Here is a 23,935-nt window from a genome sequence, read left to right as displayed (position 1 = left end):
AGCAATGGATGGAAACTAATCAAGGAGACAACCAACCTAGGACTAAGGAGAAATTTCCTGACAGTTAGAACAATTAATTAGTGGAACAACTTGTCTTTGGAAGTTGTGGACGCTCCATCACTGGAGATTTTAAAAAGAGATTGGATGGCCATTTCATTGTCTAACATGGGATAGGGTTTCCTGCTTGAGCGGGGAGTTGGACTAGAAGACCTCCAAGGTCCCTTTCAACTCTGTTATGTTATTCTGACCCATTGCTGCCGAATAGAATAGAATAATAGAATAGAATAGAATAGAATAGAATAGAATAGAATAGAATAGAATAGAATAGAATAGAATAGAATAGAATAGAATAGCAGTGAAGAATAAATAGAATAGCATAGGGATAGAGTAAAGAACAGAAGAGGGAATGGAATAGCTCTTTGTCTCAGGCTTCTTATAATAATAAAATTGGATGCTGGCTTCTAGTCTTTCTAGGTGTTCTGCAAGTGGGAGATCTGGAGACAAAGCCTACCTTGCTGAAAGGTATACCAAAGTTGCTTCCTTATTTATTAGAGATAATCCCCAACTTAAAACCATTTGTTTAGCAACCATTCAAAGTTTCAACGGCATGGAAAGAAGTGATGTACCTCTAGTCCTCACACAGCTTCTTGCAACTTCCCCACATGATCCAAAATACATACGTTTGGCCACCAGCATGTATTTATGACAATTGCAGCCTCCTGGGGTTATGTGGCCGTCATCTGCAACTTTCCCAGCCTGCTTTTGGCAAGCAAAGTCAATGGGGGAAGTTGGTTTTGCTTAACCATATGATTCACTTAACAACCATGGCCAAGTCGGGCGCGACTCTCTTAGCAACTACCTTGCTTAGCCATGAATTGTGGCTCCAAATATGGTCCTAAGTCAAGGACAACATGTAAAATAGAATAGCATAGAATAGAAAACAGAACAGAATAGCATAGAATAACAGAGTTGGAAGGGACCTTGGAGGTCTTCTAGTCCAAACCCCTGCTCAAAGGAGAACCTATACCATCACAGACAAGTGACTGTCTAGCCTCTTTTTAAAAATCTCCAGTGATGGAGCGCCATGATTTCTGGGGGCAATCTATTCCATTGGTTAATTGTCCTTACTGTCAGGAAGTTTCTCCTTAATTCCAGGTTGCTTCTCTCTTTGATCAGTTTCCAGCCATTGTTTCTTGTTCTGCCTTCTGGTGCTTTGGAGAATAACATGACCCCCTCTTCTTTGTGGCAGCCCCTCAAATACCGGAATACTGCTACCATGTCTCCCCTATTTCTTCCTTTTCTTTAGACTAACCAAACCCAAGTCCTGCAGCCGTTCTTCATATGTTTTAGTCTCCAAGCCTTTGATCATCTTAGTTGTTCTTCTCTGAACTTTTTCCAAACTCTCAACATCTTTTTTGTGATATGGTGACCAAAATTGGCTGCAGTATTCCAGGTGTGATCTTACTAGGGTTTTATAAAGCGGTACTAATACCTCACGTGATCTTAATTCTATGCCTCTGTTTAGAATGTAGATTTACCTGATCTCTTGTGTTGCAGAATTCAAGGCTGTGCCCAGAACAGTCCCTCTTTCTGATCTCCCCCTAACAGCCAAGTATAGAATGGACAGACCAGTCCAATGTGACCGATCTAAAGCCAGCCAGGGGTCTTCTCTGGCTAATGGTAGATTAGAACTCGGGTCTTGCCACTCCTAGTTCAAATCCTCAACCAGAACAGTTTACGTGTGAAGGAGAAGCACATTGATTTAGTAAGATACTTGTTACGGATGCTGGATTAAGAGCCATGGTGGCGCAGTGGTTAGAATGCAGTATTGTAGGCTAACTGCCCACAGCCAGGCGTTTGATTCTCACCGGTTCAAGGTTGACTCAGCCTTCCATCCTTCTGAAAGCTAAAATGAGGATCCAGATTGTTGGAGACAATGCTATTGCTATAAACAGGAGCCATAGTGGCACAGTGGTGAATATTGCAGGCTGATTTTGCTCACTGCCAGAAGTTCGATCCTGACCGGCTCAAGGTCGACTCAGCCTACCTTCCTTCCGGTAAAATTAGGACCCAGATTATTGGGAGCAAGAGGCTGACTCTGTAAACCGCTTAGAGAGGGCTGTAAAGCTCTGTGAGGCAGTATATAAGTGCTATAAATGTGATTGATAACGGCTGGGCTCAAACCAGAGGTGAGGTTGAAATGCACGTGTGCTCCGCTATGCCAGGGGTTCCCAGCCCACGGCCCACTACTGTTTGGAATCGGGCCACAGAGGCGGCCCAGCGTGCACCCACGCACGCAGCTCCACTTGCACGAGCGGCAGGCTGGCACGCATATGTGCATGCCAGGCCACTGCTCATGAGACCTGGTTCCTCTTTCCCCAGCCGGGCTGCTAAGCAACAAAGTTTGGGGACCGCTGTGCTATGCAACCCCAGCTGGTTACATCGCTTAAGTCATTTAAACTGGCTCATGTATCTGCAGACTCCCCTCCCACTCTACCCTTTCCGACTTTTCCTGTTGAAATTCCAAAGACAATTCCCATTGGGATACTGTGGTTGCAAACAAGTGTCTTTTGATATAAAACAGGTCACAGACATGTTTACTTCTTTCTTTTTTAAAAAAATATATCACAATATACTTGAGTTGTACTCCTCAGCAGCGAGGAAGCCAAAGTTTGTGGTTCCAAGACGCAATTCAAAATGTGCTCGTGTTCATGAATCTGTCGCTCCAAATCTTGGGCGGGTAGGAAGGAAGTCAAGTTAATATTTGCTCAGCGCCTCCATTTGATCAATACTTAGCCCCAAAATAAAAAAAAGTGCTGCTAAAATTCCTGTTCGGCTTCCTTCTTAACTACCTTGTGCATAATAATCAAAAAAATGAATCCTCTAAGCCAGCATTTCTCAACCTCTGCAACTTGATGATGGGTAGACTTCAATTCCCAGAATCCCTCTGGGTAGGGAATTATGGGAATGCAAGGGTTGAGAAACACTGCTCTAAACCAAAGCCCATGAAGATGTTTGAAGGTCCGTCAGATCTCAACATGAGAAGGATTCCCTCTTTCTGTTGGCTCTGTCTTAATTTCCTTCCTGAAGAAATCAATTACCCAGGTCCATTTTCTTCTAAAGATCTCAAAACTAGCTTTCTAGATGCATGGAGGAAGCAGGTGGCCAGCTGCTAAACTCCTTCCTGAACGTGGCTTTGGGGAAAGGTGAGTGACCAGAATATCCATAGGTTGAGGCCATCCAACCCAAGACAGTCAATTCACAGAAGACAACATATCAAAATAAGCCATAGCCCAAAGCGTCTCAACCTTGGCAACTTGAAGATGTGTGGACTTCAACTCCCAGAATTCACAACGTAAAGTTGCTAGGGTTGTGAACATGGCATGCTTTTCAAAATTTAAGGTCTTCCGGGATACTTGGGCTTCAGTGCTGAGGAGTTTTTTTAAGGCAATCGTAATAACAGTATCATTTGATCCAATGGTTAAACCTCCATTTTCCCCTAAAAAGGTTTCACACACATACATTCACACAAAATTTAGCATCTACAGCAGATAGGAGTGTTGACTGGAGGGAAACCTAAAAACCCAATTGGGAAGTAAATCTCCACTCTGTTAGGGATATCCAAGCATTTTTAACTACGAGTAGGCCTCCAGTTTTTATGTCCTCCAAGCATGGATCAGTTGTTTCACACATACATTCATCTCCCCTTGAGTGACAAACCACAGGAGGTGATTTAACTTGAGTTTCAGACCCGGTCGTAGGCAACATCAGTTATTCTGAACAAGAGACATGATAATCTGAGAAGCCATCTCCATCCATGCTGAATACCTATACCGATACAATATATATATGTATATATATATATATATATATATATATTAAAAGTCCATATACACTTCTTGGCAATAAATAACTTTGCCCAATGTGGCATTGTCCAGGATCAGATCCAGAAACATGCCTTCAGTCCATCTCTTGGTTCAGAGAATCCACACAACGTAAGAAAGTCCAAACCGAAGGATAAACAAGGTTCTCCCTTGGTATGTGTCATCTTTGGAAGAGTCTTTGGCATTCTGCGTTCCCAGGAAAGCATCCAATCTGAAGGGATGTCATGTTCCACCCTATGCCGGGTTAGACGTAGGCATTCTTACCATATTGGCCGTTACTGCTAGCGTTAGATTCTCTACGGGGACGAGAGACTGAGGTACTGGGAACCGGCATGCCACCCTTTGGAGCTTTGTAGGGATACGTGTAGCTAAGAGCAGAAGAGGGAGATGTCAGTGTTTGGATTCAGTAAGTTTTCAGAAAATAGGGCTGTGGCTACATTTATTCCCCAATTCTTGCAAGGAAGCCTGAGACAAAGCTATTTCTATTCTATTCTATTCTATTCTATTCTATTCTATTCTATTCTATTCTATTCTATTCTATTCTATTCTATTCTATTCTATTCTATTCTATTCTATTCTATTCTATTCTATTCTATTCTATTCAGAAATCTTACAACAGTTCTTTAAGGGACCGTTCAAAGTTATAACAGCACTGAAAAAGTGACTTATGACCATTTTTCACACTTAACGACCATTGCAGCATCCCCATGGTCATGTGATGAAAATTCAGATGCTCAGCAACTGACTCTTTATTTATGACAAGTTGCAGTGTCCAGGGTCATGTGAATCACATTCTGCAATCTTCTGACAAGCAAAGGTAATGGGGAAGCCAGATTCGCTTAACAACCGTGTCACTAACTTAACAACTGCAGTGATTCACTTAACAACTGTGGCAAGAAAAGGTGGTAAATTGGGGCAAAACTCACTTAACAACAGAGTTTTGGATCTCAATTTGGGTCATAAGTCGAGAACTACCTGTATTTGGCATGTCAGCTTGGCTCTCACCTGTTGTCCTGGGATGGGTTGGTCCGACAGGAACTGAACAGAAAGCAGCCTCCGATCATCACCAGCAATGAGGCACTCCAGCCTAGATAAAGAGCAGGTCCAATTTCGTATCTAAATAAGCAAAGGAATATAATTGATTGGTTGGCTGGTTGATTTATTGTTTGATTGATGCATTGACATTTCACTTTTGTGGATCTAGTCATGCCGGCCACATGACCACGGAGATGTCCTCGGACAAACGCTGGCTCTTCGGCTTTGAAACGGAGATGAGCACCAGCCCCTAGAGTCGGAAACGACTAGCACGCATGTGCCGGGGGAACCTTTACCTTTTTATAATGAAAAGAAGGACTTGGGGTGACATGATAGTGCTCCAATATCTCAGGGGTTACTACAAAGAAGAGGGAGTCAAGCTATTCTCCAAAGTGCCTGAAAACAGGACAAGAAGCAACAGATGGAAATTAATCAAGGAGAAAAGCAACCTAGAACTAAGGAGAAATTTCCTGACAGTTAGAACAATTAACCAGTGGAACAACTTCTCCCTCCAGAAGTTGTGAATGCTCCAACACTTTTAAAGAAGAGATTGGACAACCATTTGTCTGGAACAAATGGACAGCCATTTGTCCAATTAGAAGACCTCCAAGGTCCCTTTCAACTCTGCTATTCTATTCTATTCTAAAGTCGCCTAGCAAACAACATCTTTAAGTAGGAACTTAACTTGAGATCCGAAGGGAACATCTTAATTGTTCTATCCCATAAGAAAAAAAAGAATCTGTTTCAATCTGCAGTAGGAGCAAGAAATTGTTAAAAACCCTCATTTTGGGCTCATTAAAATTAAGACACCAGCTATAGAAAAATAGGAGGAGGAAGGTGTGTTGGATATGTTCGCTGCCTTGAGTTATTTATAAAAAAAATAAAGGTAGGATATAAATATAACTTCCTTTTTATCACTCTGTAATCCCTTAATTTGGGGTAGAGGTGGGGTGATTGGTTGGAGTTGAGTATTTACTGGCCGGATGCCTTTCCTGACGCCTCTGGAGTTCACAGTAGATATTCTTTTCTTTGCACCCTAGGAAAGAAACAACTGCCACTACCTAGGTTTGAACTCTCAACTTTCTGAGTGGGAGGCCAGCATTTTCACCACTAGGTCACCAGGCCGCTCAAAAGGCGGGATATAAATAAAATATAAAACACAAATCAATCAATGGTCCATCCTGCCATTTTCTTTTTTCAACCTTAGAACCAGGTGTTGGATACTTACTTTGTCCCAACAAAGAGCGGGTTAAAAAAATCCCGGGTAATATTGAAGGCGTACCATGAAACAGTCACCATCCCGCACAGACCTGAATAGGGGGGGGAAAAAGGATATTTGGGGTGAGAAACAGTTTTGCGATGAATCTTTGAGTGGATTGACAGGATTTGCTTTTTTGGAAACCCGATAACCAGTGGCCAAGGGACCGTCTAGACGGACAATGCCTTCATTTGGAATAAGACTCACAAATGTGCAGCTATACAAATGGAATCAAGCAGTGCTTTTTTTGTAAAAGAAAAAGGTGCCAGAACTCACACATGTCATACAACCCGCCTTGCCTACCCTACAAGGTTCCATCCAAAAAAGGTGCCGGAACTCCGTTCTGAGCGTTCTATGACAAAAAAAGCCCTGGAATCAAGTAATATACAAACTGAATCAACTAATAAAGAACCATAGAAAGCATTGTGGCAATGAAGCTGTGAAGAAGCTGTGAATACTCCCAACACTGGAGGTTTTTAAGAAGAGATTGGACAGCAATTTGTCTGAAATGGTATAGGGTTTCCTGCCTGAGTAGGGGATTGGACTAGATGACCTCCAAGGTCCCTTCCAACTTCTTCTTCTTCTTCTTCTTCTTCTTCTTCTTATTATTATTATTATTATTATTATTATTATTATTATTATTATTATTATTATTATTATTATTATTATTATTATTGAGAAAACACATCAAATCCATGTTTCCTATCATCAATGGTTAAATGTTTCTCCTCAATGGTTCTTTTTTAAGTGAAAATGTTAGTGGAGTACCCTTGTAACCTTGTACATGTAGTCCTTGATTTACAACCATTTCTTTAGTGACCGACCAAAGTTACAACGGCACTGAAAAAGGTGACTTATGACTCTTTTATGAGGGTTGCATCATCCCCATGGTCACATGATCAAAATTCGGACACTTGGCAATTGACGGATTGATGACAGTCGCAGTGTCCTAGGGTTAAGTGATCCCCTTTTGTGACCGCCTGACAAAGCAAAGTCAATGGCGGAGCCAAATTCATTTCACAACCCTGTTATTAACTTAACAATTGCAGCAATTCACAATAACTGTGACAAGAAAGGTAGTAAAGTGGGTCAAAATTCACTTAAGTAGTGTCTCGCTTAGCAATGGAAATTTTGGACTCAATTGTGGTCGTACATCAAGGACAACCTGTAAATGGCAAAGCCGATATCCAACGGAAGAACTATTCTTACGTTAATTCAATGGAATTCTTTTTAAAGTTTAAACTGGGGCATATTGTCACCTGCTTCTCAGTTTGATGATTTTGAAACTTCCATATATATGGGACATAGATTGAATTCAAGCTCTAGGGCACTTACATGGGTGATTTCCACACAACGACCCTGCGAGGTAAAGATTTCCATAAGTGACAATGGATTTGAACATGGCTCTCTGTCCTGTAGGTTCAGCACTATACCTTACTAGCTATGAGGGATGGTTCTTCATAAATAGAACAAAAGGAATACAGGTAGGTAGTCCTTGACTTATAGCAGTTCATTTAGTGACCATTTGAATTTTTACAACACTGGAAAAAGTGGCTTATGGCCTTTTTTCACACTTACGATCATTGCAGCATCCCCATGTGATGTCATCTGATCCAAATTTGGTCACCTGGCAACTGGCATGTGTTTATGACAATCAGAATAACAGAATAAGAGAGTTGGAAGGGACCTTGGAGGTCTTCTAGTCCAACCCCCTGCTCAGGCAGGAGACCATAGCATTTCTGACAAGTGGCTGTCCAGTCTTTTCTTAAAAGCTTCCAGTGATGGAGCACCCGCAATTTCTGAAGGCAAGCTGTTACACTGGTTAATTGTTCTTACTGTTAAGAAATTTCTTCTTAGTTCTAGGTTGCTTCTTTCCTTGATTAATTTTGATCCATTGTTTCTTGTCCTGCCCATCGCCCGGTGCGCTCACACAGGGAGGGCCTCCTCAGGGTGCCGTCGGCTAGACAATGTCGGCTGGCGACCCCCAGGGGGAGGGCCTTCTCTGTGGGAGCGCCTACCCTGTGGAATCAACTTCCCCTTGAGCTCCGGATGGCCCTGGATCTCCGGTCCTTTCGTCGCAACCTCAAAACATTTCTTTTCCATCAGGCTGACCTGGACTGACGATGCACTGAGGTTTGCACTGAGGAACAACAACAACAACATCAACTGCTTGGGAAGGATTCAATTTGTTGTTGTTGTTGTTAGTTGCGAAGTCGTGTCCGACCCATCGCGACCCTATGGACAGCGTTCCTCCAGGCCTTCCTGTCCTCTACCATCTTCTGGAGTCCATTTAAGCTCACGCCTCCTGCTTCAGTGACTCCATCCAGCCACCTCATTCTCTGTCGTCCCCTTCTTCTATTGCCCTCAACCTTTCCCAGCATTAGGCTCTTCTCCAGTGAGTCCTTCCTTCTCATTAGGTGGCCAAAGTATTTGAGTTTTAGCTTCAGGATCTGGCCTTCTAAAGAGCAGTCAGGGTTGATCTCCTCTAGGACTGACCGGTTTGATCGCCTTGCAGTCCAAGGGACTCGCAGGATTCTTCTCCAGCACCATAGTTCAAAAGCCTCAATTCTTTGGCGCTCAGCCTTTCTTATGGTCCAACTTTCACTGCCATACATTGCAACTGGGAAGACCATAGCCTTGACTATACGCACTTTTGTTGACAGGGTGATGTCTCTGACTGACGATAGGTTTTTTTTTTTTAAAAAAAAAAGTTTTTAGTATTTTATCACTGGGGCTTGTTAGTTTAATCTTTTTTTAAAACATTTGTATTATTTGTTTTATTGTTGTTAGCTGCCCTGAGTCCTTCGGGAGATAGGGCGGCATATACGTCCCAATAATAAATAAATAAATAAATAAATAAATAAATAAATAAATAAATAAATAAATAAATAAATAAATAAAATAAGTTGACCCCCCTCTGCTTTGTGGCAGCCTCTCCAATTTTGGAACATTGCCATCATGTCACCCGTAGTCCTTCTTTTCATTAAATTAGGCATCCCCAATTCCTGCAACTGTTCTTCGCGTGCTTTAGCCTCCAGCCCCCTGATCATCTTTGCTGCTCTTCTCTGTACTCTTTCCAAAGTCTTAACATTTTTTATAATAGGGTGAGCAAAACTGGATGCCAAAAAAATAATAATCACCATTCGTAACCTTCACAGCTAGCTTCCAAGAAAAAATCAGTGGGGAAAGTCAGATACCCTTAACAACTGCAGTGATCTGCTTAACTACGGGGGGGGGGAAGGTGGTAAAATGGGGCGCAACTCACTTAACAACTGTCTTGCTTAGCAACAGAATTTGTGGGCTCAATAGCAACAGCAATAGCCCTTAGACATATACCGCTTCACAGTGCTTTACAGCCCCCTCTAAGAGGTTTACAGAGTCAGCTTATTGCCCCTAACAATCTGGGTCCTTATTTTACCGACCTCGGAAGGATGGAAGTTCGAGTCAACCTTGAGCTGGTCAGAATTGAACTGTTGGCAGTGGGCAGAGTTTGCCTGCAATACTGCATTCTAACCCCTGGGAAGGGGAGGGGGGAAGGAAGGAAGGAAGGAAAGAAAGAAGGAAGGAAGAGAGGGAGGGAGGGCAGTAGCAATAGCCCTTAGACTTATATACCGCTTCACAGTGCTTTACAGTCCGCTCTAAGCGGTTTACAGAGTCAGCCTATGGTCCCCAACAATCTGGGTACTCATTTTATCCATCTCAGAAGGATGGAAGGCTGAGTCAACCTTGAGCCAGTGAGACTCGAACTGCAGTCAGTCAGCAGAATTAGCCTGCAGTAGTGCATTCTAACCACTGCACCACCATGGTTCATTGTGGTCGTAAGTCGAGAACTGCTTGTATTTTCATAATCCCACCCAACGAGAAGAGCCAGAGAGACAAGTGCAGAAAGAAACTTTGTCCCCGCTTACCAGCCAGGATGAACAAGCTGCCTCCAATAACCGCCAACTTGGCTTTCGCGTTGGGATTGTTTTCACCCACTTTGGTACACTTTAGGCCCACCATGCTGCTCACAATGGCTAAGAAACCCAGGACCAATGCGGTGATCATGAGGGCCCGCGAAGCTTGCAGATACGCTGGAGGGGAGACAAAAACAAAAAAAATGAGCGCGGCTGTTTCCACTGCCTTTTTAAAAAAATAATATCTTTTTTATTTTATACAGGTGGTCCTCAATTTATGACCGCAGTTGAGCCCAAAATTTAAGTTGCTAAGCGAGATTTTTTTTAAGTGAGGTTTGCCCCACTTTACAACTTTTCTTGCCCATTTGTTAAGTGAATCACTTCGGTTTTTAAATTAGTAACACGGTTGTTAAGTGAATTTGGTTTCCCCATTCACTTTGCTTTTCAGAAGGTCACAAAAGTGGATCATGTGACTCCAGGACAGTGCAACTGTCATAAATGTGAGTCAGTTGTCAAGCATCCAAATGTAAATCACATAAGTGTGAGTCAGTTGTCAAGCATCCAAATGTAAATCACATAAGTGTGAGTCAGTTGTCAAGCATCCAAATGTAAATCACATAAATGTGAGTCAGTTGTGAAGCATCTGAATGTAAATCACATGACCACGGGGATGCTGCAACAGTTGTGTTAAAAATGGTCATAAGTTACTTTTTTCAGGGTGGTTGTAAGTTTGAACCGTCACTAAACGAACTGTTGTAAGTTGAGGACTACCTGTATATATAAGCAAATGATAAAAGAGAGGGAGGAATGCATACAAGTTTAATTATTACAATTAATTATTATTTTATATACTAAATGTAATCAGGGTTGCATGAATGAACTTCCCAAAAGTTCAACCAATGTTTTTCAAACCTATCGGCTTTAAGACGTGTGGACTTCAATTCCCAGAATTCCCCAGCCAGCCATTTTGATTTCAGTCACACACCTTCCAAACCTAGGGATGTCATGACAATCATAAGTGCAAAGTCTAGTTATAAGTCACTTTATTCAGTGCCATTGTAACAGAATAAGAGTAACAGAGTTGGAAGGGACCTTGAAAGTCCTTAAGTCCAGGGGTCCCCAACCCCTGGTTTGTGGACCAGTACCGGGCCACAGCATGCCAGCAACTGGGCTGCACGAACAAGCAAAGCCCCATTGCAGGATGCAGGTAGCACACAAATTCACACACCCTCCAGTCCGTGGAAAAAGCTCTCTCCATGTAACTCAGACATGTCAAACACAAGGCCCGGGGGCCGGATCCGGCCCGCGAAGTGGTTTCATGTGGCCCGCGAAGCCATCCTGGAAACAGGGAGGGAACGGCCCCCGCTGCCTTGGCCCTGGCCCAGAGACCCTCCTTCTGCCAGAGACCCTCAGATCTGTCCCACTCCTGCCCAGGCCCCCATAGGCACCCTTGATGCAAACGATGTAGAGCTGGCCACGCCCACCCAGTAGGCTATATGCACTCTAGCCACGCCCACCCAGTAGGCCACGCCCACCCTGGCCATACCCACCCGGCCCCCTGAGGGCAACCGCAATGCTGATGCGGCCCTCAATGAAATTGAGTTTGACACCCCTGATGTAACTGGTCCCTGGTGCCCCAAAGATTGGGGACCTCTGCTTTAGTCCAACCCCTGCTCAGGCAGGAAACCCAATACCATTTCAGACAAATGGTTGTCCAGTCTCTTCTTAAAAACTTCCACTGTTGGAGCACCAACTTCTGGAGGCAGGTTGTTCCACTGATTAATTGTTCCAACTGTCAGGATTTTTTTCCTTGGTTCTAGGTTGCTTCTCTCCTTGATTAGTTTCCATCTGTTGTTTCTTTCCTGCCTTCAGGTGCTTTGGAGAATAGCTTGACTCCCTCTTCTTTGTGGCAACCCCTGAGATATTGAAACACTGCCATCATGTCACCCCTAGTCCTTCTCTTCATTAAACTAGACATACCCAATTCCAGCAACCGTTCTTCATTTGTTTTAGCCTCCAGTCCCCTAATCATCTTTGTTGTTCTTCTCTGTATTCTTTCTAGACTCTCAATATCTTTTTTACATCTTGGTGTCCAAAACTGGATGCAGTATTCCAAGTGTGGCCTTATCAAGGCATTGTAAAGTGATATTAACACTTCACATGAACTTGATTCTATCCCTCTGTTAATGCAGCCCAGGACTGCGTTGGCATTTTTGACAGCTGCAGCACACGACTGGCTCATATTTAAGTAACATTGAACAGTTGCAAAATGAATGGTTGTAAGTCAAGGACAGCCTGTATAAGCAGATATAATAGCAGAAAGAGTTGGCTGATTCAACCACGGTTCACTCAACTAAGTGCTGAGACAAACATTTACATTTCAAGATGACTGGCTGGTTTTAGATTAAGCGACAACAAACCAGGCCCGGTAAAGTTTATTGCAGATTGAAGCTAACCGCAAATGGAGGAAAAACCTTGGTCCCTGCCAAAAGAATTCATTGCCCATGTGTCCAAAGCAAATGTTTATTTTTATAAAGAGTTACCTTTAGGTCAATGTTGATAACATCTTTGACTTATCTGCTGAGCAAATAAACTCCGCCCTCCAAAAAATATGTCCTGTTTGTTTTCTTCTGTCAATGGTCTCAGCCTACACTGACATTCCCTTTTCTTTCACCCAGAACAAAATAAGATCCTGTGTAGCAACAACTTAGATTGACCCCATAGCAATCCCTGGACAAAGGGCTAGCTCATGCAATTGACCCCAAATTCTAGTTCCTTAAAAAATAAACAAGCATGCAGCCGGCTAGCCGCCATCACCACCACCTGAAACCCTCCCAACATGGAGATCTCACCTGTCCAAATTCCCAGGGGCTGGGGATAATGAGACTTGCAGTCCAGCATATTGACAGGACACTAACTTGGGGGAAATGGCTATAGAGAAACGTAGTATTAGCTGCCACAGTCACAAGGAAGGAGAAGAAAAATTTTGTTTATTGTTTGTTTGATTTATCCCAGCTTCATTAGTTCACAAATAACTCAAGCCAGCATACATATCAGAGACTCCCTGCTCTTTCCCCCACAACAACAACCCTGTGAGGTGAGTTGGGCTGAATGAGAAGGACTAGCCCAAAGTCATCCAGCTGGCTTTTGTGTCTAAGACGGAACTAGAACTCCCAGTTTCCTGGTGATTAACCCAAAGTCACCCAACCAGATTTCATGACTACGGTGGGACTAGAACTCACAGTCCCCAGGTGATTGGCCCAAAATCAGCTAACTGACTTTTGTGACTAAGATGAGACTAGAACTCCCAGTCTCCTGGTGATTAGCCCAAAGTCACCCAACTGAATTTCATGGCTAAGGGGGGGATTTCTATTCACGCTCCCCTGCTTTCTAGCCTTAATCATTAGACCAAACTGCTCTTTGGACCCAGAATCATCTCACAAATGCTACAATTAGGTAATGTTAGACTTGACACGGCAATCAGCTCCTCTCTCCCTGCTCTTTAGGTGGGAAGACCCCCCTTCATTGTCCTTCCAGGTGAGTAAGCCAGCATTCAGGGTTTGTCTGGTTACAAAGACCCCTAACATGTACCACCCTAAGAAGTGAAGGCATCTCTGGGAATTTGGAAGGTGACGAAAAATGAGGAGGGAAAAACCGACACATTTCTGGTTGATTGTTTTTCTCTGGATCATTTATCCTCGGAGATCACCTCGCCATTTCAGCTTTGGTCCTGCCTCTTTGTGGCAGAAGAAAATCCCACAAAAGCCTGTTGTGTTGGCAGAGGCGTAGCAACAAATATTAACCAGGAAGCAAGGAGAAACGGGGCTGTTTCCTTGCTTCCACCCCAGCTGTACTTTGAACAGGGGATGGTCTGAGGCCAAGTGTTCCATCTTCTGTCCTAGGCTGAATCCTCTCAGCCTCACCCCGTCCAATGTCTTCCCTTCCCTGTCGCAAATTCCTCTCAGACAGAGACTGGCAAACGGCAGCCATTTTCATCCACGCAACGGAGCAATGCTTTGACAGAGATCTTGAACAGGAGCAAGGAACAAACCCTGAGATTTCTCGACAGAAATGTCACAGGATGAGACACAGGTGGTTCTCAACCTAAGCCCAACATTTCCGTTGCTAAGTGAGACGGTTGTTAAGTGAGTTTGGGCCCATTTTACAACCTTTCTTGCCACAGTCGTTAAGCGAATCGCTGCAGTTAGCAACATGGCTGTTAAATGAATCTGGCTCCCCCATTGACTTTGCTTGTCAGAAGATCGCATGAGCCCGGGACACTGCAACCGTCATAAATATGAGCCAGTTTCCAAGCATCCGAATTTTGACTATGGGGATGCTGTAATGGACGTAAGTGTGAAAAACAGTCATTAGCCACTTTTTTCAATGCCGTTGTAGCTTTGAACAGACGCTAAGTAAACTGTTGTAACTCGAGGACTACTTGTACCAGTTTGAACCTTCAGGCTACAAACTTAGACACACAAATATATCTCGAGTCACAACTTTAACGACCAGAAACAGTCAGGTAACCCTTTTCCCGCCTTTTGCAAAAGACGAGACGCTCTCTGTATTTAATGTAGCAAGCCGCATCTCACAAAAACATTTGCCTTTTCATAAAATATAGTAGAGGTAGACCTGGATTCACAACTACAACAGAGCCCCAAATTGCTGTTACTAAGTGAAACACACTTGTTAAGAGGTTTTTGCCCCACTTTACGACCTTTCTCACCACCATCGTTAAGTGAATTGCTGCAGTTGTCAAGTTAGTGACACGATTGTGAAGCAAATCCGGCTTCCCCATTGACCTTCTTTGTCAGAAGGCCACAAAAGTTGATCACATGACCCCGGGGGATGCTGCAACCGTCATAAATACGAGCCATTTGCCAAGCGGGTGAATTTTGATCATGGGTCCATAAGGATGCCGCAACGGACGTAAGCATGAAAAACGGTCCTAAGTCCCTTTTTTCAGTATTGTCGTAACTTTGAACGGTCACTAAATGAACTGTTGTAAGTCGAGGACTATCCAAAGTCTAAAAAAGGTGCTTCCTGACTCCTTGACTTTTTACAACTAGAGACTAACACGGCTCTCCTCCTCTATTGATGTCAAAAGAGGCTTTTTTTGCAAATAGGTTTTTCCTGGGTTATGTTGTGATTCAGGGTCAGCCTGTGGGTTCGGCAGTTGGGTCGGACGACTCAGAGGAGGAGGAGGGGGGTGTTGAAGAGCTTGCTGAGGGGATTGGACAGCTTGATGAGAGCCCCCAGCCAGGCCCCTCTCATCTGGTCACGACGCAGACCCAGCTGTGTGAGCCTGACAGCGTGGATGAAGATGACCCACAGCTGGCCCTGTTCAAGGACGCCCGACGCAGGAGGCAGTCAATCAGGAGTAAACAGAGGAAGGCAATGGGGCTCCTCGGAAGGAGGCAGAGAGAGGCCACGCCCTGAACTGTATTTAAGGGGAATGTGTGGGAGGGCTGGTTTGCTGAAGGCAACCGCTTGGATAGTTCCTGTTTCTTAGCTCCTGTTTCATGGTTGGTGTCTTGTCTTGCTCTGTTTTATGTGAATAAATTTGGCAGGCTTTATTCCAGCCTCTTGCCGTTTGTAAAGGGGTTGTCCCTGCTTTTGCTGCAGGGCCGGTAGCAGGCTGGTACAGAACAGGTTAGTCCATATTAACCCTGGTTCTCACAACAGTCAGGTTTCTAATCCTCTGAACATTTTACCCACCTATTTTGATCATTAATGCATAATGGTATCAGAATAACAGAATAACAGAGTTGGAAGGAACCTTGGACGTCTTGTAGTCATGATGAGTGGCATTCATACTGCACAAGTGGCTACTTATTCTCTGGATGCCTTTACCATACATGTAGTCCTTGACTTACAACAATTCATTTAATGACCATTCGAAGCTACAATGGCACTGAAAAAAAGTGACTTATGACCATTTTTCACACTTATGACCATTGCAGCATCCCTATGGTCCTACGATCAAAATTCAGATGCTTGGAACTAACTCATCTTTATGACGGTTGCAGTATCCCGGTGTCAGGTGATCAACCTGCTAACAAGCGAAGTCAATGGGGAAGACAGAATCACTTAACAACCGTGTTACTCATGCAACAGCCGCAGCCATTCACTTAACAACTGTGGCAAGCAAGGTTGTAAAACGCAGCAAAACTCACTTAACTGTCTCACTTAGCAACAAAAATTTGGGGTCAATGGTGGCCGTAAATCGAGTACATCCTGTATTTAGCCACCGATGGCTTGACTGTGGTGTGCTGGCTTCACACAAGATGCTAAGCCATAAACTATGTTTTACAAAGCAGACTGGCTCAGTTCAAACAGCACACTAAGGAGAAACCAAACCAACCACTTTTTTTTCCCCGCATTTGTGCGAAAGCTGCAAACTAATCGGCCATGCAAAGTTGCAAAGGGCAGGCATCTTTGCTGTGAAGCTGGCAACAGCAGATGAGAGTTTCACAACTTTACCCCACAGCCTTTTTGAACCTCTGCAATTGGTTCCGCAAACAACTTACCAGGAAAACGATGTGCACACTGCCTAAAATATAGCCTTGGCTGGCACCGAGAACTTCTATTATAGCCAAAAAATACGTTTACAGTTATTCTAATCTGAATTATTATTTTCTATCGGCGATCAGATAACTGCTCCTTGCTGCCCCCTGTTGGCTTTGTGGGAAATACAAGGAGGGATGTACGGATTTGCTCGCAGCCGCGGAAAAAAAGCTATTTTTTATTTTATTTTTTGCCCTTAGAAAAATTCTCGCCTGATTTAGAAGTTGAGTTGGCACGGGAAAGGAACTCTTCACCAAATAAATAATAAAATAAAATAAAACATCCTTCTCTCTCGATGACCGAAGAAATCTGTCTGCACAAATGGCTCAGTATTAGGCATGGAAGGGGAATTTCCTTTTGGGTCCCCAGCAAAAACCGTTGCTGAATTTCTGCCTGTTGAGCAGAATAAACGGCACGAGGAAGTACAGTAGTAGTAAATCTTCACAGAAAGACTCAAGGAGAATCCTCAGGTTTGCAATAAAATAAAGTGGCACGCTTTGAATTGGTCGCATTAAACGGAGTGGTAAAAGACTGTTCTACGGTTGATTGCAAGAGATTTGCAGGAGACGGACTATGATTTATGTAGTGGTCAACGAAGTCAGGAAGGTACCCGTTAGCTGCATGTCTAGGCAGTGTTTTTCAAATTTGAAAAACCTTTAAAGATGTGTGAACTTCAAGTCCCAGAATTCCCCAGTCAGCACAACTGGGGTGCAGCGGGGAAGAGACGCAGTTTGAATGGGGTGCAAAGAAAGCCGGAGCCGGCTCAACCCAACAGCGCGGACCCCTCCCCACCCCATCTTCTGGCAGCCACAGAAGATGGGTATTGTGGTCCCAAGTCTCTGGAAGGGCCGGTCCGGGAACCCCAGCTACCGAGGAAATTTCCCCAGAAGATTCCCAAAAGCCGGCTCAGGATCTGGGAATCAACCTGGATCCACCGATAGGGCTCCGGGCGCGGGGACAGCAGCGAAAACCGATGCGCCTTACTCGCTCTAATCGATGGCTGGGAAAGATCAATTAACAGAATAACAGAGCTGGAAGGGACCTTGGAGGTCTTCTAGTCCAACCCCCTGCTCAATCAGGATCCGGGCAAGCGATCCGCCTCGATCCGCGGGTCCCTTTCCACCCCGACGGCCTTGGGGAGCGCAGGACTACAACGCCCATCCTTCCCAGACCCCTTCCCCAGGGCGATCATCCCCGGGGGTGGGAGGAGGGGTCGCCAGCCCTCCCCCCTTCCCCGGGGGCCAGGCTCCCACCCCTCTCCGGATCTCGCCTCCCGCCGCTCACCGGGCAGTTCGAGCAGAGACTGGAACTCCCAGCAGTTGTAAACGCCGGTGGAGTCGGTGGCGCAGCTCTGCCACAGGTTCTCGAATATGGTGGAGGTGGTGATGACGTTGCCGGAGACGCTGGAGACCCTCCAGTAGCTGTTGAAGAGGGTGACGGCCAGCAGCGCCCAGCCGACGGTGCTCAGGAAGAAGCCCACAGTCTCCAGCAGGAGCGACATCGCGGCGGGAGCGGAGCTGAGCAGGCGAGAGCGGAGCGATCCGGGATTCTGCAAGCGATTAGCGCGAAGCCCAGCACAGAGCTGCTGCTACTGCTGCTGCTGCCGCCGCGGGAGGCACGTCGAGGCTTCCTCGGGGCTCGGCAGCGCCGACGAGCAAGCAGGTAAGGGCGAGGGGTGACGTCAGCGCCCGGCCCGAAGTCCACCTCTAGTGGGAATGGGCAGGTGCTTGAAGGCTCCCGTTGAAAAGTGCCTTCCCCGGGGCCGGCGTCCCGCTACTTTGCCCTGCAAAGCTCTGCGGGGCGGGGATGGCCAGCTTGCGGTAGAAAAGCAGAGGAGGGTGGGGTGGGAGTCCTTCCCGTGGAAGATGGCCGAGGGGGGTCCGGCGTGTTGGGAAAGATGGGTGCGCTGGGGATCGCGCTCAAGCGAGCGCCGAGCCTCTGCCCATCTCTCTTTGCAGCCGTCATGCTTTGGGAGGAGCCAGAAAGGGGGATTTCGTACTTGACGCCGGAGCTGTCCTGTGCTTCAGAATAACGGAGCTGGAAGGGAGCTTGGGGGGGGGGTCTTCTAATCCAACCTGAAACCCCTATATCATTTCAGACAAATGGTATCACCATCACCGGAAGGGACCTTGGAGGTCTTCTAGTCCAACCCGCTGCTCAGGGAGAAAGCTTATGCCATTTCAGACAAATGGTGGCATCATCATCATCACCACCACCACCACTAGAAGGGGACCTTGGAGGCCTTCTAGTCCAACCCCCTGCTCAGGCAGGAGACCTATACCATTCCAGGCAAGTGGCTGTCCAGTCTCTTCTTAAAAGCCTCCAGTGATGGAGCACCCACAAGTTCTGGAGGCAAGCGGTTCCACTGGTTAATTGTTCTCAAGGTTAGGAAATTTCTCCTTGGTTCTAGGTTGCTTAGGTAGTGCACTTTGCTTGGGAACTTTGGGGACGGAGCGCAAGGCGTCCACCCGGCCCACTTAGCGGCTTAGTTGGGGGTGGGGAGAGGGGCAAGCTGCCTCTCTGGAGAGAAGGCAAAGTCAAGTCACAATTGAGCTGATGCCCCCCCACACACACACACACATAAATCTGCCCGACCTGTCTTTGAAGCGCAGCTCAACTTTAGCAAGGCGTTTGTGCTTACAGGAAATCTTTAGTTTAGATCAGACATGTCAAACACAAGGCCCGGGGGCCGGATCCGGCCCGTGAAGTGGTTTCATGTGGCCCCCGAAGCCATCCTGGAAACAGTGAGGGAATGGTCCCTGCTGCCTTGGCCCTGGCCCAGAGACCCTCCTTTTGCCAGAGACCCCCAGATCTGTCCCACTCCTGCCCAGGCCCCCATAGGCACCCGTGATGCGAACGATGTAGAGCTGGCTATGCCTACCCAGTAGGCCATACACACTCTAGCCACGCCCACCCAGTAGGCCACGCCCACCCTGGCCATACCTACCCGCCCCCCCAGGACAACCACAATGCTGATGTGGCCCTCAATGAAATTGAGTTTGACACCCCTGGTTTAGATGCTGGCCGGGCCAAAGTAGGTTAGCGAAGTAAACCAAGGCAGTCTACCATCTCTCCTCGTCCAGTGTTTCTCCCCTTCGCTCTCCCTACATTCTGTAACTCTATTCTCCTTTTTCCTGTTCCCCTCTCTCTTCTCCCGTTTCTCTTTTGCAAATGGACCAACCAACCAGAGACTTGAGAAGGACGAGCATCAACACCCCCCCCCACACACACACACACAACCTGAGGAAGACCCAAGTCTCCGCTCGGATCACTTGGGTTGGGGAGTCAATTGGCAATGGGACGGGAGACCCAGCATATTTTCCCCATAGGGCTCATCCGATCCCTTTCATTTACAGGCTTAAAAATGAGAATAACACCAGCTGCAAGACTCATCTCAGCTTTGAAACACTGACTTTGGGCCAGCTGTTGTCTCTACACAAGCTTCCTGACAGGGTGGTTGTTGGGAGGAAGAATTGGAGGAAGGAGTGCTTGACAGGCTGCCAGCAGGAAAGGCAAGCAATAAATTAACAGAATAACAGAAAAGTAGAGATGGAAGGGACCTTGGAGGTCATCTAGTCCAGCCTCCTGCTCAGGCGGCAAACCCTATACCATTTCAGACAAATGATTGTCCAGTCTCTTCTTAAAAGCCTCCAGTGTTGGAGCACCCACAACTTCTGGAGGCAAGTCGTTCCATTGATTAATTTTTCGGACTGTTAGGAAATTTCTCCTTAGTTCCAGGTTGCTTCTCTCCTTGACTAGTTTCCATCCGTTGCTTCCGGTCCTACCTTTAGGTGCCTTGGAGAATAGTTGGAAGTGGTTTGCCATACAAACAAAACACTCAGGATAATAAATAAAACAATCCACAGGCTTAAGAAACAAGATGCACAATCACAGGAAGTCAACCCCACTGTGAGTCCCGCCACCATAATCCAACCTAATCCAAATCTTGAAGGAGTATTCTGCAATTTCACTGTGGAAATCAATGGGCAACGCAAGAATTGGCAACAGTTTCATGGAATCCATAGATCAAGGACAGGCTATAAATGGTAACAAAAAACACAAAAGTACAGATAAGTATTACAATGCATATAAAACAAGAGAAATGGCAACCTGCAAGAGTTACTGAACTCCATTTCCTTATCACTTACCATACCTGCTGGGACTGTTGGGAGTTCTACAGGTTGGCCTCGACTTACAGCAGTTCATTTAGCGACCGCTTGAAGTTACAATGGCGCCGGAAAAAAAGGGACTTATGATTCTTTTTCACACTTATGACCGTTGCAGCATCCCCCACGACCACCCGATCAAAATTCAGACACTTGGCAACTGGCTCATATTTATGATGTTTGCAGTGTCCCGGGGTCATGTGATCCCCTTTTGCGACCTTCTGAGAAGCAAAGTCAATTGGGAAGTCAGATTCACTTAGCAACCGTGTTACTAATTTAACAGCTACAGTGATTCACTTAACAACTGTGGCAAGAAAGGTCATAACGTGGGGCAAAACTCACTTAACAAGTGTCTCACTTAGCAACAAAAATTCTGGGGCTGAATTGTGGTTGTAAGTCAAAGGGCTACTTGTCTTTTCGCAACTTCTGGAGTTCTGGCCCAGAACCCCCAGTTCAGACTATAATTAGATTAATTGGATTCATCTCGGGAGGTGAACCAGAAGAAATCTCTACCACGTTTGGCTCAAGTGCTCAGTTTATCTAGTAATTTCTGATAAGCAATTTGCTTATCACCACTGGCTCTTGAATATGTCATAAACTCTTGTGAATTACAATCCATAACAAACATAATTCATTTTGCCTTCAAATATTGGTTGTGCAATTCAGTCCTCATTTATACTCTCCATATCAGGGTTTCTCAACCTTGGGACCTGGGGACCTTTAAGATGCGTGGACTTCAACTCCCACAATGCTCCAGCCAGCATCCTCACCCAAGGCTGAGAAACCCGGCTCTTTATTACCAAACCATGTCAACATACCTCTTCTAAATTGATCACTCGCTTTGGATTCAACCCACACTCATTTACGTCCTTTTGTTTATCCCCACGAATATTGTGTATCTGTGTGTCCATGTGTCTGTGTGTGTATCCCATTCCTCTTGCAGACAATGTCCTGTTTTCTTGACACACCCATTTCGCACTTTGACATTTAGCTTCTCTTATCAAGCAGTGGGTTAGGACGCTGAGCTTGTCGATCAGAAGGTCGGCAGTTTGGCGGATTGAATCCCGAGTGCCGCGTAACAGAGTGAGCGCCTGTTACTCGTCCCAGCTTCTGCCAACCTAGCAGTTCGAAAGCACGTAAAAATGCAAGTAGAAAAATAGGGACCACTACGGTGGGAAGGTAACAGCGTTCTGTGCGCCTTTGGCATCTAGTCATGCCGGTCACATAACCACGGAGACGTCCTCGGACAAGCGCTGGCTCTTCGGCTTTGAAACGGAGATGAGCACCAGCCCCTAGAGTCGGAAACGACTAGCACGCATGTGCGGGGAAACTTTTACCTTTACCTTATCAAGCATTAGTTCAATCTGACAGGCTTCCTGCTTCATTAATTAGATTTTTATCCTGCCCGTATGGCTTTATAAGCAATTCAAGCATTCTCCCCCTCCCCCTCCCCCTCTTTCTTCTTCTCCTTTCTTTGTTCTTCCTCCTCTCCTCCTCTTCTTTCTTTTTTCTTCTTCCTCTCCTCCTTTCATCTTTTCTCCTCCTCCTCCTCTTTCTTCTTCTTTCTTTTCCTCTCCTCCTCCTCTTCTTTCTTCCTCATCCTCCATCTCCCCATCTTTAGTAAATGATTTACCAGGGCACAAAAATTCACCTTCTTGTTCTGACAGTTCCCCACTCACAACTGTTCATTTTCCCAGGCAACTGCCAGAACCACCTTGGTCTGTGATAGGTTATCACATCTATGCTGCTTTTTTGCGTCATGCAAGCTTCCTAACGTTCGCTTGGCCCATACACGAATCTGAGGTCTTATGAAATTTTGATAACTTGAAAGCCATTCAATCAAATTTTCTTAGGGCCTTGTCCAGTACCCCCAAATGCATCCTCAACGCAGCTCTGAGGCTTGAAACTAATGTGCCAAATATTAAGGCTCAAACCTGTATCAGATTCCAATTGTACTTCCCCACTCTTTTCTAGCGCTGCTGATGTTACAATGAAATGTCTGCAAAAAAAACAACCAGTGACCCCATTTAGAATCATGTTTGACTCTACAGCCTGATGCCTCGGCTATAGAGTCGAACCAAACTCATTGGCACCGTATCTGCATAGAGAAGGTTGAAGTCTCGGCTGTTTTCCTGAATATTTCAGCCAATTAACTCCAGAGAAGGCCAAATTCAATAGTAAAAGAATCGGGGACATAGATCGTCAACAAATTAAATTAAATAAATTAAAACATGATATCACCAATACCCCTGAATTCTATTGCCAAACATTAGACAGTTGCAAGCCCTCTACTGCAGGGTATCCCAAAGGCGCTTTTTCACGAGGCAACTGGACTTCCTTGTTTTTCTCTGAAGACATTTCACTTCTCAACCATCCATTTCGGCTCTGAATGGATGGTGGGGAATGGAAGAATTTATATTCCTTGCAGACAGCTGGTCATTTGTATTCTTTTAGAGAATCGTTGAGGCCACTTGGTGGTTTATCTGTGTCCTCAGGGTCATCTGAGGGGTGCAAATGTGTGTGGAGCTGCCTCAGAACTGTTGAAAGGGCTGTGTTGTAGACTGGAGATAGACAATGTCGTATCCCTCCCCCTCTGTTGAGAGAGGGCTGTTCAGTTTTGACATAGATGGCCTCTTTGACCCCTTCTTTCAAACCAGCGGTCCTCTCTGTCCAAAATGTGGACTAGAACAATGGCTAATGACCTTCTTTTACTAGTCTACTATAGAGAGCGTCTTCTCACACTGTATTGTGGTTTGGTATGCTGGCCTGACAGCCGCGGATAGGAAGATATTACAGAGGGTGGTGAGCACAGCACAAAACATCGTGGGCTGTCCCCTGACACCACTGGATGACATTGCCGGGGCTTACTGCCTTGGAAGAGTGAGGAAAATTCTCAGGGATGACTCACACCCTGGTCAGTACCTCTTTACTCTCCTACCATTGGGTAGGAGATACAGGAGTATAGCCAGCCGCACCAACAGGCTGAAGAACAGCTTCTATCTATAGGCTGTCAGGCTCCTGAATGGGAAATAACTCTGTGTATGATTGACTTAAGGGATGTGGTGGCTCAGTGGGTTAGGACGCTGAGCTTGTCGATCAGAAGGTCGGCAGTTTGGCGGGTCGAAT

General features: G+C 45.5%; 1 protein-coding gene across 1 annotated transcript; it reads right to left on the bottom strand.

The window, feature by feature from the left end:
• Positions 1 to 2,557: 2,557 nt before the first annotated feature.
• On the bottom strand, positions 2,558 to 18,579 carry LOC308677009 (claudin-15-like). The gene is made up of 5 exons (XM_081343112.1): positions 17,928 to 18,579; positions 10,086 to 10,250; positions 6,148 to 6,229; positions 4,890 to 5,000; positions 2,558 to 4,252 (listed from the first exon to the last, which is right to left on the bottom strand). The coding sequence occupies exons 1-5, from the start codon at positions 18,142 to 18,144 to the stop codon at positions 4,129 to 4,131; spliced, it is 699 nt and encodes a 232-aa protein (XP_081199238.1). The 5' UTR covers positions 18,145 to 18,579; the 3' UTR covers positions 2,558 to 4,128.
• Between the last annotated feature and the right edge of the window lie 5,356 nt (positions 18,580 to 23,935).

This window comes from Vipera berus (assembly GCF_964194415.1).
Source record: "Vipera berus genome assembly, chromosome: Z".
Classification (NCBI taxonomy): domain Eukaryota; kingdom Metazoa; phylum Chordata; class Lepidosauria; order Squamata; family Viperidae; genus Vipera; species Vipera berus.
Note: the sequence above shows the minus strand (reverse complement) of the source record. Positions and strands in the feature narration are given on the sequence as shown.

Excerpts from the sequence above, each read along its gene's own strand:
- LOC308677009 (XM_081343112.1), bottom strand. The coding sequence starts at position 18,144 with ATGTCGCTCCTGCTGGAGACTGTGGGCTTCTTCCTGAGCACCGTCGGC. Across the intron at positions 6,230-10,085 it reads CAGCTTGTTCATCCTGGCTG|GTCTGTGCGGGATGGTGACT; the intron begins GTAAGCGGGGAC and ends CCCCCTATTCAG. Across the intron at positions 5,001-6,147 it reads CCGCTCTTTGTTGGGACAAA|ATACGAAATTGGACCTGCTC; the intron begins GTAAGTATCCAA and ends TTGCTTATTTAG.